The following is a 12,215-nucleotide window of genomic DNA, read 5'->3' as shown; positions in this document are numbered from 1 at the left end:
TACCTTAATTACTTCAATGGAACAGGAAAAAAAAAAAATATATATATATATATTAATAATTGCAACTAATTAATTAGTTTATTAAGTTTTAATGTTTAATTAATTAAAATTTTGACAATATACAAGCGAATAATTGATATGAAGTGATGTTTACCATGAGACCTGTACTGACAGCTATTCCTCTTCCACAATATGTATTCGGTACAATATCACCGTATCCTACAGATAGGAATGTTATAGCTGTCAACCACATTGTATTCAGCAGGTTGGCATGGTCTTCGTCGTGGTACCTGAAACACAGAATAATTCATTTTCGTAAAAAAAAAATATATATACTTTCTCCTTTTATTATATTCAAAAAAATATTCATAAATTAAATATTTTTCTTTTCGTATAAACTTCCTTTAACTTTGATCCGTATGAAGGAGTTAATTTTAGTCTTTTATTGGGTCCTTAAATACATTTAATGGAGACGGTTCTTTTGTTTATTAATAGTTAGGAAATTACGACCTTTAAAATAGATTTAAGTAGAGAATAGTTGCCCTTATATCCTTTCCTTTATAACAAAAGAAATCTTCCAGCAATCTGATAACATTATTCCACATAAAGAAATGGTTAAAAAAAAAAACAAAGACTTAAAGCATAACAAAATCAATTTTGATCTCGTCATATCAACGTTCGGATAGGAGTAAGAACGATTTTACATCACATCAGTGAATTACTTTCTTTCTTTTCCTTTCTCTATCCTCCCTTCTACTTCGACACTTGATACAAAAATTGTTAGTAGGAGAATAGGGGGTAGGAGGAGGGAAAAAACAATGGAAACGTGTGTAAAGCAGCACTTTGTCATCATTTCGTTGATGGAAATTCACTTTACGAATCTATCTTTGACGTCAAAACTAAGAAAATGTGTGTATAAATAATCGCATCCCCCCTCGATTATACCTTTTATATTAAGTAATATATTTACATGCCTAGTTATATTACTGTTATATATAACAGAGGGGAAAGTATGACGATCGGTCAGAAGATACCCCCCAATATTTTTACAGTTTTGATTCGGGGACATTGGGGGGGTTTCTGTATTTGTAAATGTTAGTGTGTGTGTGTGGGGGGGAGTACGATTCTGTTTGCCCACTTTAAAGTTTAATAACTCCTGTTCCATTTGTCGAAAATTTCTGAAATTTTGCAGGGACGTTCGAATATTAGGGACCTCGATGTTGTTAAATTTCGGTGGTGAAAGGTCGAGGGGGTGGAGAGATAGAGGGAAAGATAGAGGTCACGTGTCGTATCTGGAGTGAGGTTTTACTCGTTATTAGCATTTACTGCTGGTTTGTTTTTTTTTCTTTTAAGTGTAAAAAAAATTCTCTTGACGTTTGTCTTAATTTTCGATACGTCACGATTATGTTGTCATCGTCGTACATTAAGAAGGAGGAAAAATACATTACATAAAATTCAAATTTGGTGATAAATTGCTTGCGTTTGCATCATAAAGATAAAATGTATAGCACGAGGCGACAGTAAGAGGTTTTTCTTTTAGGTGCTATCTATTGAGTAAACCTGGAGACATTAGAGATATCGAAATCTGGAGGAAGCTCCATTCAAGTTTGACATACTGACCGGATATGGCGTAAGGGAAGAAGTTTGTGTCATAATAAACGTGATCGTAACTCAAAGTAAATTCGATATTTACTTGAGAATAACTGGATATTTCGTACTTTATACGTGAGATAAGCTCCTTTATGTATTTTGTCTGATAAACAATTTTCTCCATTCTTCTATATTTGCTCAACTTTCCAGCTTATTAGGCAAAACTTTGTCTCGAAAAAAATGTTTTAAACCTTACAAAAATGTTAAAAATTAACTTAAAAAATTTATATTCTCCGTCCCATCATTAAATTTAACCTAATAAATTAAGAAATTTAAGCAATTTAGCACTGTATTAAACAGAGTAGACGTATGTACTTAAATCGTAATTAAAGTGTAGTATAGTAAAATATAACTCGATTAATTAAATTTATGCTTGAGAAAAACGCATTCCATTTCAAATTATTTATTAATTGATTAAATTTAATACAGAATTTGAAGTGGATTGCGCTCTTTCCAGCGTAAAAGAAAAATTAAGTTTTTAGGGTCAAAAAGTATAAATAAATTCGATTTAATCAATGATAAGTCGAGTTAAAACGTAGTTGGATAAGTCAAAATGTAAGTTTGTCATTTCTTTCGAATAATATAATTATGGTAAAGGAATATAGGCTAACATGAAAGGACAAGCAATCTACTATAAGTAAGAAGTGCAGAATCTCACAAAGTTGTTTACCATCTGACTGTCAGGAAGATAATAAAACTTGTCAACTACGATTAATAAACTCGCATCCTTTAATTAATTAACAAATGATGGAACAGCTGCTGAAACGTCACACTTCACTGCTTCCTTAACCGTCATTAAATAGGATCTCTCCTTTATAGAATAAGATAAGAAGATGAAGGGAGGGAGAGAAGACCAAAGAAAAAAAAAATTCATTCTCTTCTCGATTTTAACATATATATTATAATTTTATTAAAGAAAATAGTTTTGTACCTTATCTTATTTAATGTTTATCATCTTTTTAAGCAGAGATTTTTTTTAATATAAAGACAGAAAAATCGACATAAGTCTGTCGCTAGATCGCCTGGAGTAACGTTAAGAAACGAAAAAAATATTAAATTATTTAGTGGTGTGGGTACAGTTAGGCCTATATATATATATATAAAACAATTGAATGAAAGTAGAAAATACTAGAATACAAAGAAAAGAGGAGTTTAGTCACTTCAAGAATTGTTCAGTGGAAAGATGAGAGTAAACATTTAATAACAGAAATGTTCCCTTGATAGCAGTGGAACTAACGAGATAAAAGCACTAATCTGAGTGTTGTGATATTTCAAATACATCTTGGGAATTATTTTACAGAGAAATTAATGCACCCTCCTGTACAAATCCTTGATTTATATAAAGGATGATAGCGAATTTCCATAAAGAAGATCAAGAGCAAAAATGATAAGTTGTTTCCACTTCATTTAATAATTATTAAATTATATTATTTTAAGAATCTTTTTTTTAAACATGTTTAAATTGGCGTTAAATACGGATTTTCACGGTTAAAAAAATAAAAGAAAATTTATTATTTTTATATTTTCTGTCGTATAAAAATCCCAAGAGATAATTTAAAGCTAGAACTCACGCAACTTTCATATTAAATTTTAAAAAATAAAATATATATTTTTAATTAAAATTTAATAATATATAATCTATACGATAGATTATATTAATTATATGCTAATTAGAAGCTGTTTATTATAATAATAATAATAATTTTCTTAATTTTTATAAACTAGAAAACTCGCATAAAAGTAAAAAAGAATAATTAATTTTCTTATATTAAGTTAATCAATTTTAAAAAGTTTAATTAAAATTTATAAGAAAAAAAAATAATAATAAAGTAATTTACTTAATTTAATGTTTATTTTATTTAAAATTAAAAAAAAAAATTTAGTTTATAAACTTAATATAATTTACTCCAGTTGTGTTGTTTAAATGTAGTTTTAATTTGTAAAATAGAAAACAAACTTAACACATTAAACTACAATTTAAAAAGTTTTTTTTAATTCTCAATTAAATAAAAAGTTTAATTTAAAGTTAAATTTTAAAATAAACAAAGAGAACTTTTGTTTTAAAATATTTAAATTTAAATATTTAATCGTTTTATATAGGTTTTTCGAAGATTTATAGGCCTATATTTTGTGGAATATAATAAAATTCGGTGCTATTCTTCGAGGGTTGGCTTAATAACTCTTTTCTAACGATTTTTTAGGGGGTTTTCCGGCATTTTTCTAGGAAAAAAAAAAGGTGATTTTAAAAGACGATACGCATTGGTTCCACTGAGTAGATAGAAGCGGAAACGAGTATTAAAAGTCTTGGCAGGAAAATAGATAGTAGAGAAGGGAAATCTAACCAATCACGATACGGTTTGCATCTGTGAAAATCATCCATTTCGATATTTAAACAGTAATAAAATCCTATTTTGTAAATTAATATCTATAGGATACTTCTTCATCCTCATCCCGAGCATCATCCTTTTCTCTTAGGAAGAAATGATGTATCTTATAGGCTTATATAATTATATGTCTGTGTTATATTAAGATATGGGGGTATTAACGTTCTGGTATACTTTAATTCATCCAAATATATTATAATTAATCATAACTTTGTTGCAGACAAGGGAAGTGAAAGGTTATATTTCAGTAGAATTAATTATACGAGGAAGGATATTGGAAAGAAGCAGAAGAATATTGTAATTTGTGATAAATTAAACATTTAATTCCGATTTTTGTTTTAATTTGTATGCATTCGAATTTTCTCTGTTCAAATATAATATATTTCAACGTCGTTTTCCTCTGTGTATTTTTATCGTCGTTGGTGTTTACGCTTCCTAAATATCGATTTTATATAAGTGAGACTGCATGATTATTGAAAGATCCTTTCAATAATCATTCAGTTTACTCTCATCATCCAATAAGAAGTAGAAATCTTACAGAAATTATGTTTGCATGGTTATTGAAAGCGCATTTAGGTAAACATGCGAACATAATTTCTATAGGATTGTCAATTTCTAAAGAAAATTTATAATTATTAAGGGCCTATCTCTTATGAATATCTTTGCCTACTTCAAAAGCATACCTGATACCTAAATATTCGATTAAATATCATGGAATCTCGCTATACACCTAAAAGTTTGTTGTACAGTACATCATTATAGGACTGGACTTATTGTTTGGGTCTAAGCTATAACACATAAAAGGCCCTTTCCCTCCCCTTTTATAACATATGAAACAATGATACATGTAAAAATATGAAGCCCCAAGGTGTTAAGCTTGTTTAGCTTATGTGTAAATCAAACCAGGTTGAAAAACCTCTGCATTGAAATTATTAAATATATCAAATACTGCATAAAAATCATATATAACAATATATATTTAACATATTATCGTCCTCTGTGGTAGAGATAATCCATCTCCATAAATCGTAAGTTTAAAGTTAATGTCTTACTTTATCCTCTTTTGATTGAATTTGTACTCCTTTGACCTTTTCAAAAAAGTCGAATTTGCATGTCGCTAAAATATAAAAAAATCAATGATTACACGGTAAAAAAACAAGGGGCAAAAGAATAAGAAATTTATGTGAATAATCAAGATGTTAGATAACGACACATCCTGATGAATTATTGATGATGAGATACATTGCATCATTGATAACAATATGATCAACAGACTTTTACGATTTCTATTACTCCAATACACTGATTTTTCTTTCTTATTATAAAATTTACGTGTGCCTTTAAGGCCTTAATAAACTAGGATAAAGGTAAAGGATTGAATGATTAAGTAGGAGAATTTATAGTGGGTGTAACAGACGTCTATATTCTTCCTAGATTGATAGGTTGTGACTGACAAAATCTTTTATATTGTGAATAGTTGGAGTTCGATCAATCACACCGATCAGAAAAAGTACTCTATCGATCAATCACGATTTCACTGGCAAACACACCTATCTTCACTTATTTTTGGCCACTAATCTGTTACGTCACTTATTAAAGAACAGAAACCAAAACTTTGTTACATTCTTTTATATATTTACACTTAGAATTAAAGAAGTTTTCCAGAATTAATCTAGAGTAAGTTTAGTTACAGATAAAGGTATAAATTACGTAATTATACCAAACAATTATAGGGGTCTTTGATTTCTAAATTTCAGTTAATAATTATTATCGTCTCCCCCGCTTTACGACCATTTGTTATAAAATCTCCACTTTCGCGATTGATATAAATTATCTATTACAATTTTAGCGTAAGATGTGCAGTATTTAAGTATCGTACTTTTTTATTGGCCATTTAGGTGTGGTTCTATAAAGTTCAAAGTTTATTTCTAGGAACAAAACATCAGCTTATAACGCCGAGTCTATGAAGATTAAAACTCGATTTACGACGGTCATAAAAGAGAGAATTAAAACCGATTTTTCATTAGAAAAAAAGGAAAATTTTTCAAAATTAAAATATATAATTAAATTAAAACAGTAAAAACTTAGTATTTAATCTTAAAAATGCGTTGGATTTACGTAAACAATGGAATTTTAGCAAGAGATTATCATCAGTTTTAACGATGGATTCGGAAAGAAAACGGAAATTTTAATTAAAAAATAAAATAAAATTTAATAATAATCAGTAGATAAACGATAAATTAATACAATACACAAAGAACTTTTAAAAAATTTCGTGACACTTTTCACGTAGAAGAGATCAGGAGAGACTAGAACTCTCCGGAATATATTCCAGAATATTTCAGATCGTCACGAATTCTCTTTATATTATAGATTTTAATACGAATACTTACACAGATTGGACCAAAAGTCAGTAAACCACAGCAAAATATTAAATTTCTATTTTATTTTTGATTAATTTATTGCTCGAAAAAAAAACCTTTAAATTAATCCTCGGTTAACTGACTTTTAGTCCACCCTCGCACGCGTATGAACAAAAAACAACAAAGTTTATCCTTTTAATTTAATACATCTATTGATTAAAAGAAAAATTATTCAGTTTATAACTTAGGTAAACTAATATAAATTCGGTAAAAAAAATTTTAAAAATGGTTGTACTGTAATTTGTATAAAGAGCATAAAATTAAACATTTTAATTTTATAAGCTTAAGTTATATGATATATTTTATTTAAAATTGGTGGCTATAAAATTAAATTACTTTCTGATTGTGTAGATGTTTCGCTTTCATATTTCATATCCAATTTTCTTTTGGAGCAATTTGACACTCGATGATTATGTGTAACAAGTTCTAACATCCTTTAAAAATAAACTAATATCATGAATTATACGTGTATAAAATTTCATATTTTTTAAATTAAATACTAAATTTAAAAATATATACTGTATATATAACTTAAGTTATCATAAAATGATAAAATTACATTAATTTTTCCCAATTTTTTATGTGAGAATTTTTATTGTAATTTCACAATTTGGAGTGGTGAATTTTTATTCTAATCTCGTATTTTATCCATTAAAATTGGCTAAACGATCTTTTAAAATTGGTCGTAACAGCTTAAGATGCTCGTAAGTCTGCTAAAGGAAAGATAGATTTTAAAAAAACAATGATTGTTCCCCTCCTCACTAAGAGGATTATTTTAATGCTAAAACTCGTGTTATATAAAATATTAATTGTGTATTCGTTCCGAATTACCTTTAATAGAACCCGTACTTATACGATTTACAATAAAAACTAAAGATTTTTATATCCTAAATAAACATTCTTTATATATTTTTATGCTCGTAATTTCGTTGTAAGGATAGAAAATAATTCAAAAAAATCAAAATAAAATGGGTAAATTATTTAAATCTAATATCAATTATAATGTAAAGTAAAACCTGTGTAAACCGGTCTCACGCGGTGCCGTTTTGAATAGGTTTTAACTGTAGAAGTATAAGAAAACTTGAAGCACATACCAGATAATTGTATATTAAATTCCATTTCTAATATTAAAATGGACCCGAAATTAGTTAGTGCTCAGGATTTTTAGATGAATTCTCTATTGTACTTATACATACATAAATATATTTTCTATTATTTAGACTGTAGTAAAGGCTACTCTATGTAGTCTATAAGGAACCTGGATCAAGTTTCATCTTCCTACTTGATGCCACTTTTAGCAATTCTGGTGACGAGAAAATTAACGAATTATAATCTTTCTTATAAAATAATGTTTGATTTTTATTTATCAGCAGATTTTTAAGTAAAAGAAGGTCGATTTCTAATTTATAATCGATATTTTTTTGGCAAAGAAGTGATTCATAGAATGTTAAAATTTCTCTACTCTTTTAGCAAGGTATCTTAATAACGATTTATTTTGTATAATTATAAAGGAAGAAGCTCGGTTTATACATGTTTTTATGGAACTATTAAGGGTTCTTGACATATTCAATATAAAAATTTCCTAATATATCAAAGAGGAATTCCTAAACTTCTTTTTGTATCCTAATCTTCTTAATATATTCAACGTGAGCTCGTACATTTTACAATTTTTCTATCCAGTTTATTGTTATAATGCCTCCTTTTAAATTTTAAAGTTTTTTTTAATGCTTAATACATCAATAACTTTCTTACAGTTTCATTTATTTATTTATAATATAGGCGATGTCGCGTAGACAATAAGTTCCTCCCCCACACAACGAGTAGATGTATAGTCGAAATTAAATATATAATAATAAAAAAAATCAAAAGAAAATCGAGAAAACAAAATAAATTATTCAAATATATTAATTTTATATCAAAGTTTGCTTTGATCAGATACATTTTGATAGAGATTTTGATAGGTTTTCAAGAGGAGAATAGAGTAGGATGCGTTATATAAATGTTAGATATAAAAGGAAGAATCTTTTTAAAAGACTATAAGTAGAGGGAGGAAAAAAAAAGGCAATTTTTTTGTTCTTGGAAAAAAAAATAAAATGTGCAAGCGAATCAGAAACGTTCATCGCATGTAAGAAGTATTGTTACAGTAAAAAAAAAAAGCATAATATTCGAGAACACAATACAGTTTCAAAATAGAAGGTAGGCATTTTCTTTCCTTTTTATTTTTGAAGGTAAAAATAGAGATCGAATCCCAATAGAAAATTGAAAATATATAGTGACAGATCCAACTAAATCCTAGAAAAATAGAAGCAATATAAGCCTTCAACACTGGCACGCTATATCTTCGTGGGGCCTAGGCAAATTTGAATTAGGGGTCTCCTGTTGATGGGGACCCTTTTTGCTCATAGGATAACTCGCCACTGGTCTCCAAGACACAAATAAAAAGTTATATTTAGATGAAATTAAGATACTAGGATATTTATTTCGTATTTTAGAACCATTGGAGAAGATGTAAACATTAAAAAAACGAAGCTTTTATAGTGATGAATGAACTAATTTTAGGATAGAAAACAATAAAAATAACGGCTAATGTTTGTATAATACAAAGAATTTCCTTAATATTTTGAATGACAAATGTGACACCATTATGCGGGCCATTACCTGAACACATTAACGCTTGTTTTTTTCTTTTTATTTTTTCTTCAAACATTTAATAATTTTTATTACTTAATCATTGTTAATTTTTTTAACTTTGTCTTAAGTAAACTGCAGCCAGAAAAAATGAGTTTTGATGGTTTTCAAGGACGTGCTTTATTGTAGTTAAGCATTGTTCTTGCCGTATAAAGTTATATTTATTTATTTTTATATGAATAAAAGTTTATCTTGGATTTTTCTTTTACGTAAAGGGAAGATAATAATTAGGACGAGAGAAAAGGATAAAGAAAAATAAACAAATAATTGCTTCTATCGTAGAAAAATAACTGAAGCAAGGAAATGGCATCAATCCAAATTATTTTTTATTTATTATAAATTTCCATAACAATATCGGATTTTTCTGTTTTCTGTATGGCATTTACAGAGTTTTCTATATATTTTATTTTATTTTTTATAGCGTATTACTCATGTAACCGATCGCTACACCAAGGATATAAATAAAGAAATCTACTTCTGTGAACGATCAGTTTTACTTGTTTAAACAAAGAATGTTAGCTTAAAACTAGAACAGATAGCATCTACATCAGCCTTAATCATATCTTTCACACGTAATAAATGATCATGCCAATATTAATATCAATGACCCTATAGTGTGTGTATGAGTATCAATAAACATCTCGTGTTTAAAATTTATAGTATATGGACGATAATTTATCACAATAAACTGAATAAAAACTCATTAAAAGTCAGAAAAACTCGTGTTTATTTTGAGTAAACGGAGAGTTTTCATTATAAAGCATACGTTCTTCTTACTGCTCCGAATATTGAAGCTTAGATTAGTTTAATTTAAAAAAAAATGGAGCCATTTTTTAAAAGGCGTAATTAGGTAATTTGTTTGATAATTAGCTTGATGCGAATTTAAAGCTTAATTCGTATCGATTTAAATGTTAAAAATACATTTTTTAAAAGGTTTTTACTGCGAGTAAGACTCGAGAAAGAAATTTTAAAATGGAGAGGAGTGAGTTTCGTAAGATAGAGAAGGGCATATTTACTTCATCTATGGCTTTTCTTTGTAGGTATCGATGCCTGCAATCTCCAAGTTATTGATATTCCTTCCTTATTATTTACATTTCCTGCCTTTTTTTTTAAAAAAAAAAGGTTATAACTAAAAATACCCGAGGCTCATCTACCTATTTTTAAGATTATAACCTAATCTGAAAGGATTAAGAGTTATTTCCATACGTTGTATTTACATAAGGAGAAAAATATTTCACACATTTATGCAGAATTCGGGAAAAAAGAACTAGAAAAATTCTTCTTTCATCCCGGAGTTTTTGGAGAAAAATATCAGAACAATTTTTTTAATTTTTATATTTATTTATTTATTTCTCTCCTATCGTTTTTAAATTTAATCAAATGCAACAATCTCGGGATACTTTTTTAAATATCATTAAAAAACTTTTTGTGGAATTAATTTAAATAAATTTAAACTGTATAGATTATGCCATAACACGAATCTGTCACATGATATATTGACGTTTTGTCTAGGATTTATGGTGATGTTTAATCATCCAAGCGAATCAATTTACTGTTTGATCCTTCTTATCTTTTTATAATTAAGTATTCTTGTAAACAGTTTCGGTATGGAGGGAGAAAAAAAAATTTGTTTCCTCTTCTTCTATTCACTCTCAGAATATCAATTTTATTTTATTTTTTATCCTTTTTCTGATTAATAAGCTCCGCATCTTCCGAACTTAAGTTGTATAAATTGCTTCGTTTGTCTTGGTCATCCATAATAACTAATGCGGCTTCCCGCAGAGTTTGCTCTGTTATAAGTCAAGGTTTTTACTATTTTTTTAAGTTATATTATATGAAACTTGTAGGAATTTATATCATAAAAAATTGCTTAATATAATTATTATCGATTTTTTTTTTATATATATTGCTGAATGATGGCAAAGAATAATAAAAGCTGTAAATAAGTGGGATTGATGCGAGTAATGCGTGAAAATATCTTTAAATATCTTCGTGTTTATCATTATATTTTACGCACGGTCGATTTTAATATATAAATTGTTATTTAATGAAGTTACTTTTATAAAAATTTAATACAATTATCGATTATTTTATCAATTTAAATGGCTAGAAAGCTTAATTAAAATTAATCGAATAATTAGAAAATAAATTAGTCACTTGAAAATAAAATAAAATTTAAATATAAATTTCTTCACTTTAATCATAATAGAATTAATATATTATTTTAGTCATCGTATTTATTTTTATATCACAAATGAGGTCAAGTTCGTAAGCGAATTGTTACTTTACATTGGCTTAAATACAAAATGATACATAATCTACTTTAAAATAATTAATTTTAATTAAATAACTCTTTATAAATTAATATAATTTTATATTTATAATAACAAGTTCAATATAATTTAGATTTAAAGCTTATATTCAATATATATATTTAGAATCGAATTAATTAAATGCGGCGGTGAAATTAAATTCATATTTTGCTAAATTTTAGAGATTTTAAAGATAAAATTGGCATTTTGTTAGCCAAATATATCAGTTATAAGTCTATAAAATTTTATTAAAATATAATAAATACTTTTTGAAATATTAACGGAAGATCAAAAGAGGAGAAATTAGGACGGGAGGGAGAGAACGTAAAATTGTAATAAAAAATCAATTAGTTTACGTTGACAAGAATAAAATAAGTATAGGCCTCGTGAGAATTCGCTAATCAATGCCGTTATCCTTATTTTGTAGCCGAACTTTGACTATTAACACGAAAGAAATTTTATGAGATCAGACAGATCTTTAAACCAGGCCATAAAATTAGCATTTGGAATAAAATAAAATAATATAAAATTTCAATCGTAAAAACCAATGATAAAAATTCCCGAAAATGGAAGAAAATAAATTATATCGATTTTTCTTAGAATAAATTTAATAAAAGACTATAAGTAGAGGGAGGAAAAAAAAAGCAAATTTATTGATCATAGAAAAAAAAATAAAATGTGCAAGCGAATCAGAAACGTTCATCGCATGTAAGAAGTATTGTTACAGTAAAAAAAAAAAGCATAATATTCGAGAACAC

At 27.2% G+C, this 12,215-nt stretch overlaps 1 protein-coding gene across 1 annotated transcript in view; it reads right to left on the bottom strand.

Annotated features, from left to right (window-relative positions):
- Positions 1 to 12,215, bottom strand: part of LOC111620759 (small conductance calcium-activated potassium channel protein 2-like) — a 61,058-nt gene that overhangs the window by 3,909 nt on the left and 44,934 nt on the right. Inside the window, exon 4 of the mRNA XM_023362754.1 lies at positions 155 to 290. Within this exon, the coding sequence (XP_023218522.1) occupies positions 155 to 290 (136 nt within the window). The remainder of the gene's footprint in view (positions 1 to 154; positions 291 to 12,215) is intronic.

Source organism: Centruroides sculpturatus, unplaced genomic scaffold (assembly GCF_000671375.1).
Source record: "Centruroides sculpturatus isolate CEXI.00-Female unplaced genomic scaffold, Cexi_2.0 scaffold204, whole genome shotgun sequence".
NCBI lineage: Eukaryota > Metazoa > Arthropoda > Arachnida > Scorpiones > Buthidae > Centruroides > Centruroides sculpturatus.
Note: the sequence above shows the minus strand (reverse complement) of the source record. Positions and strands in the feature narration are given on the sequence as shown.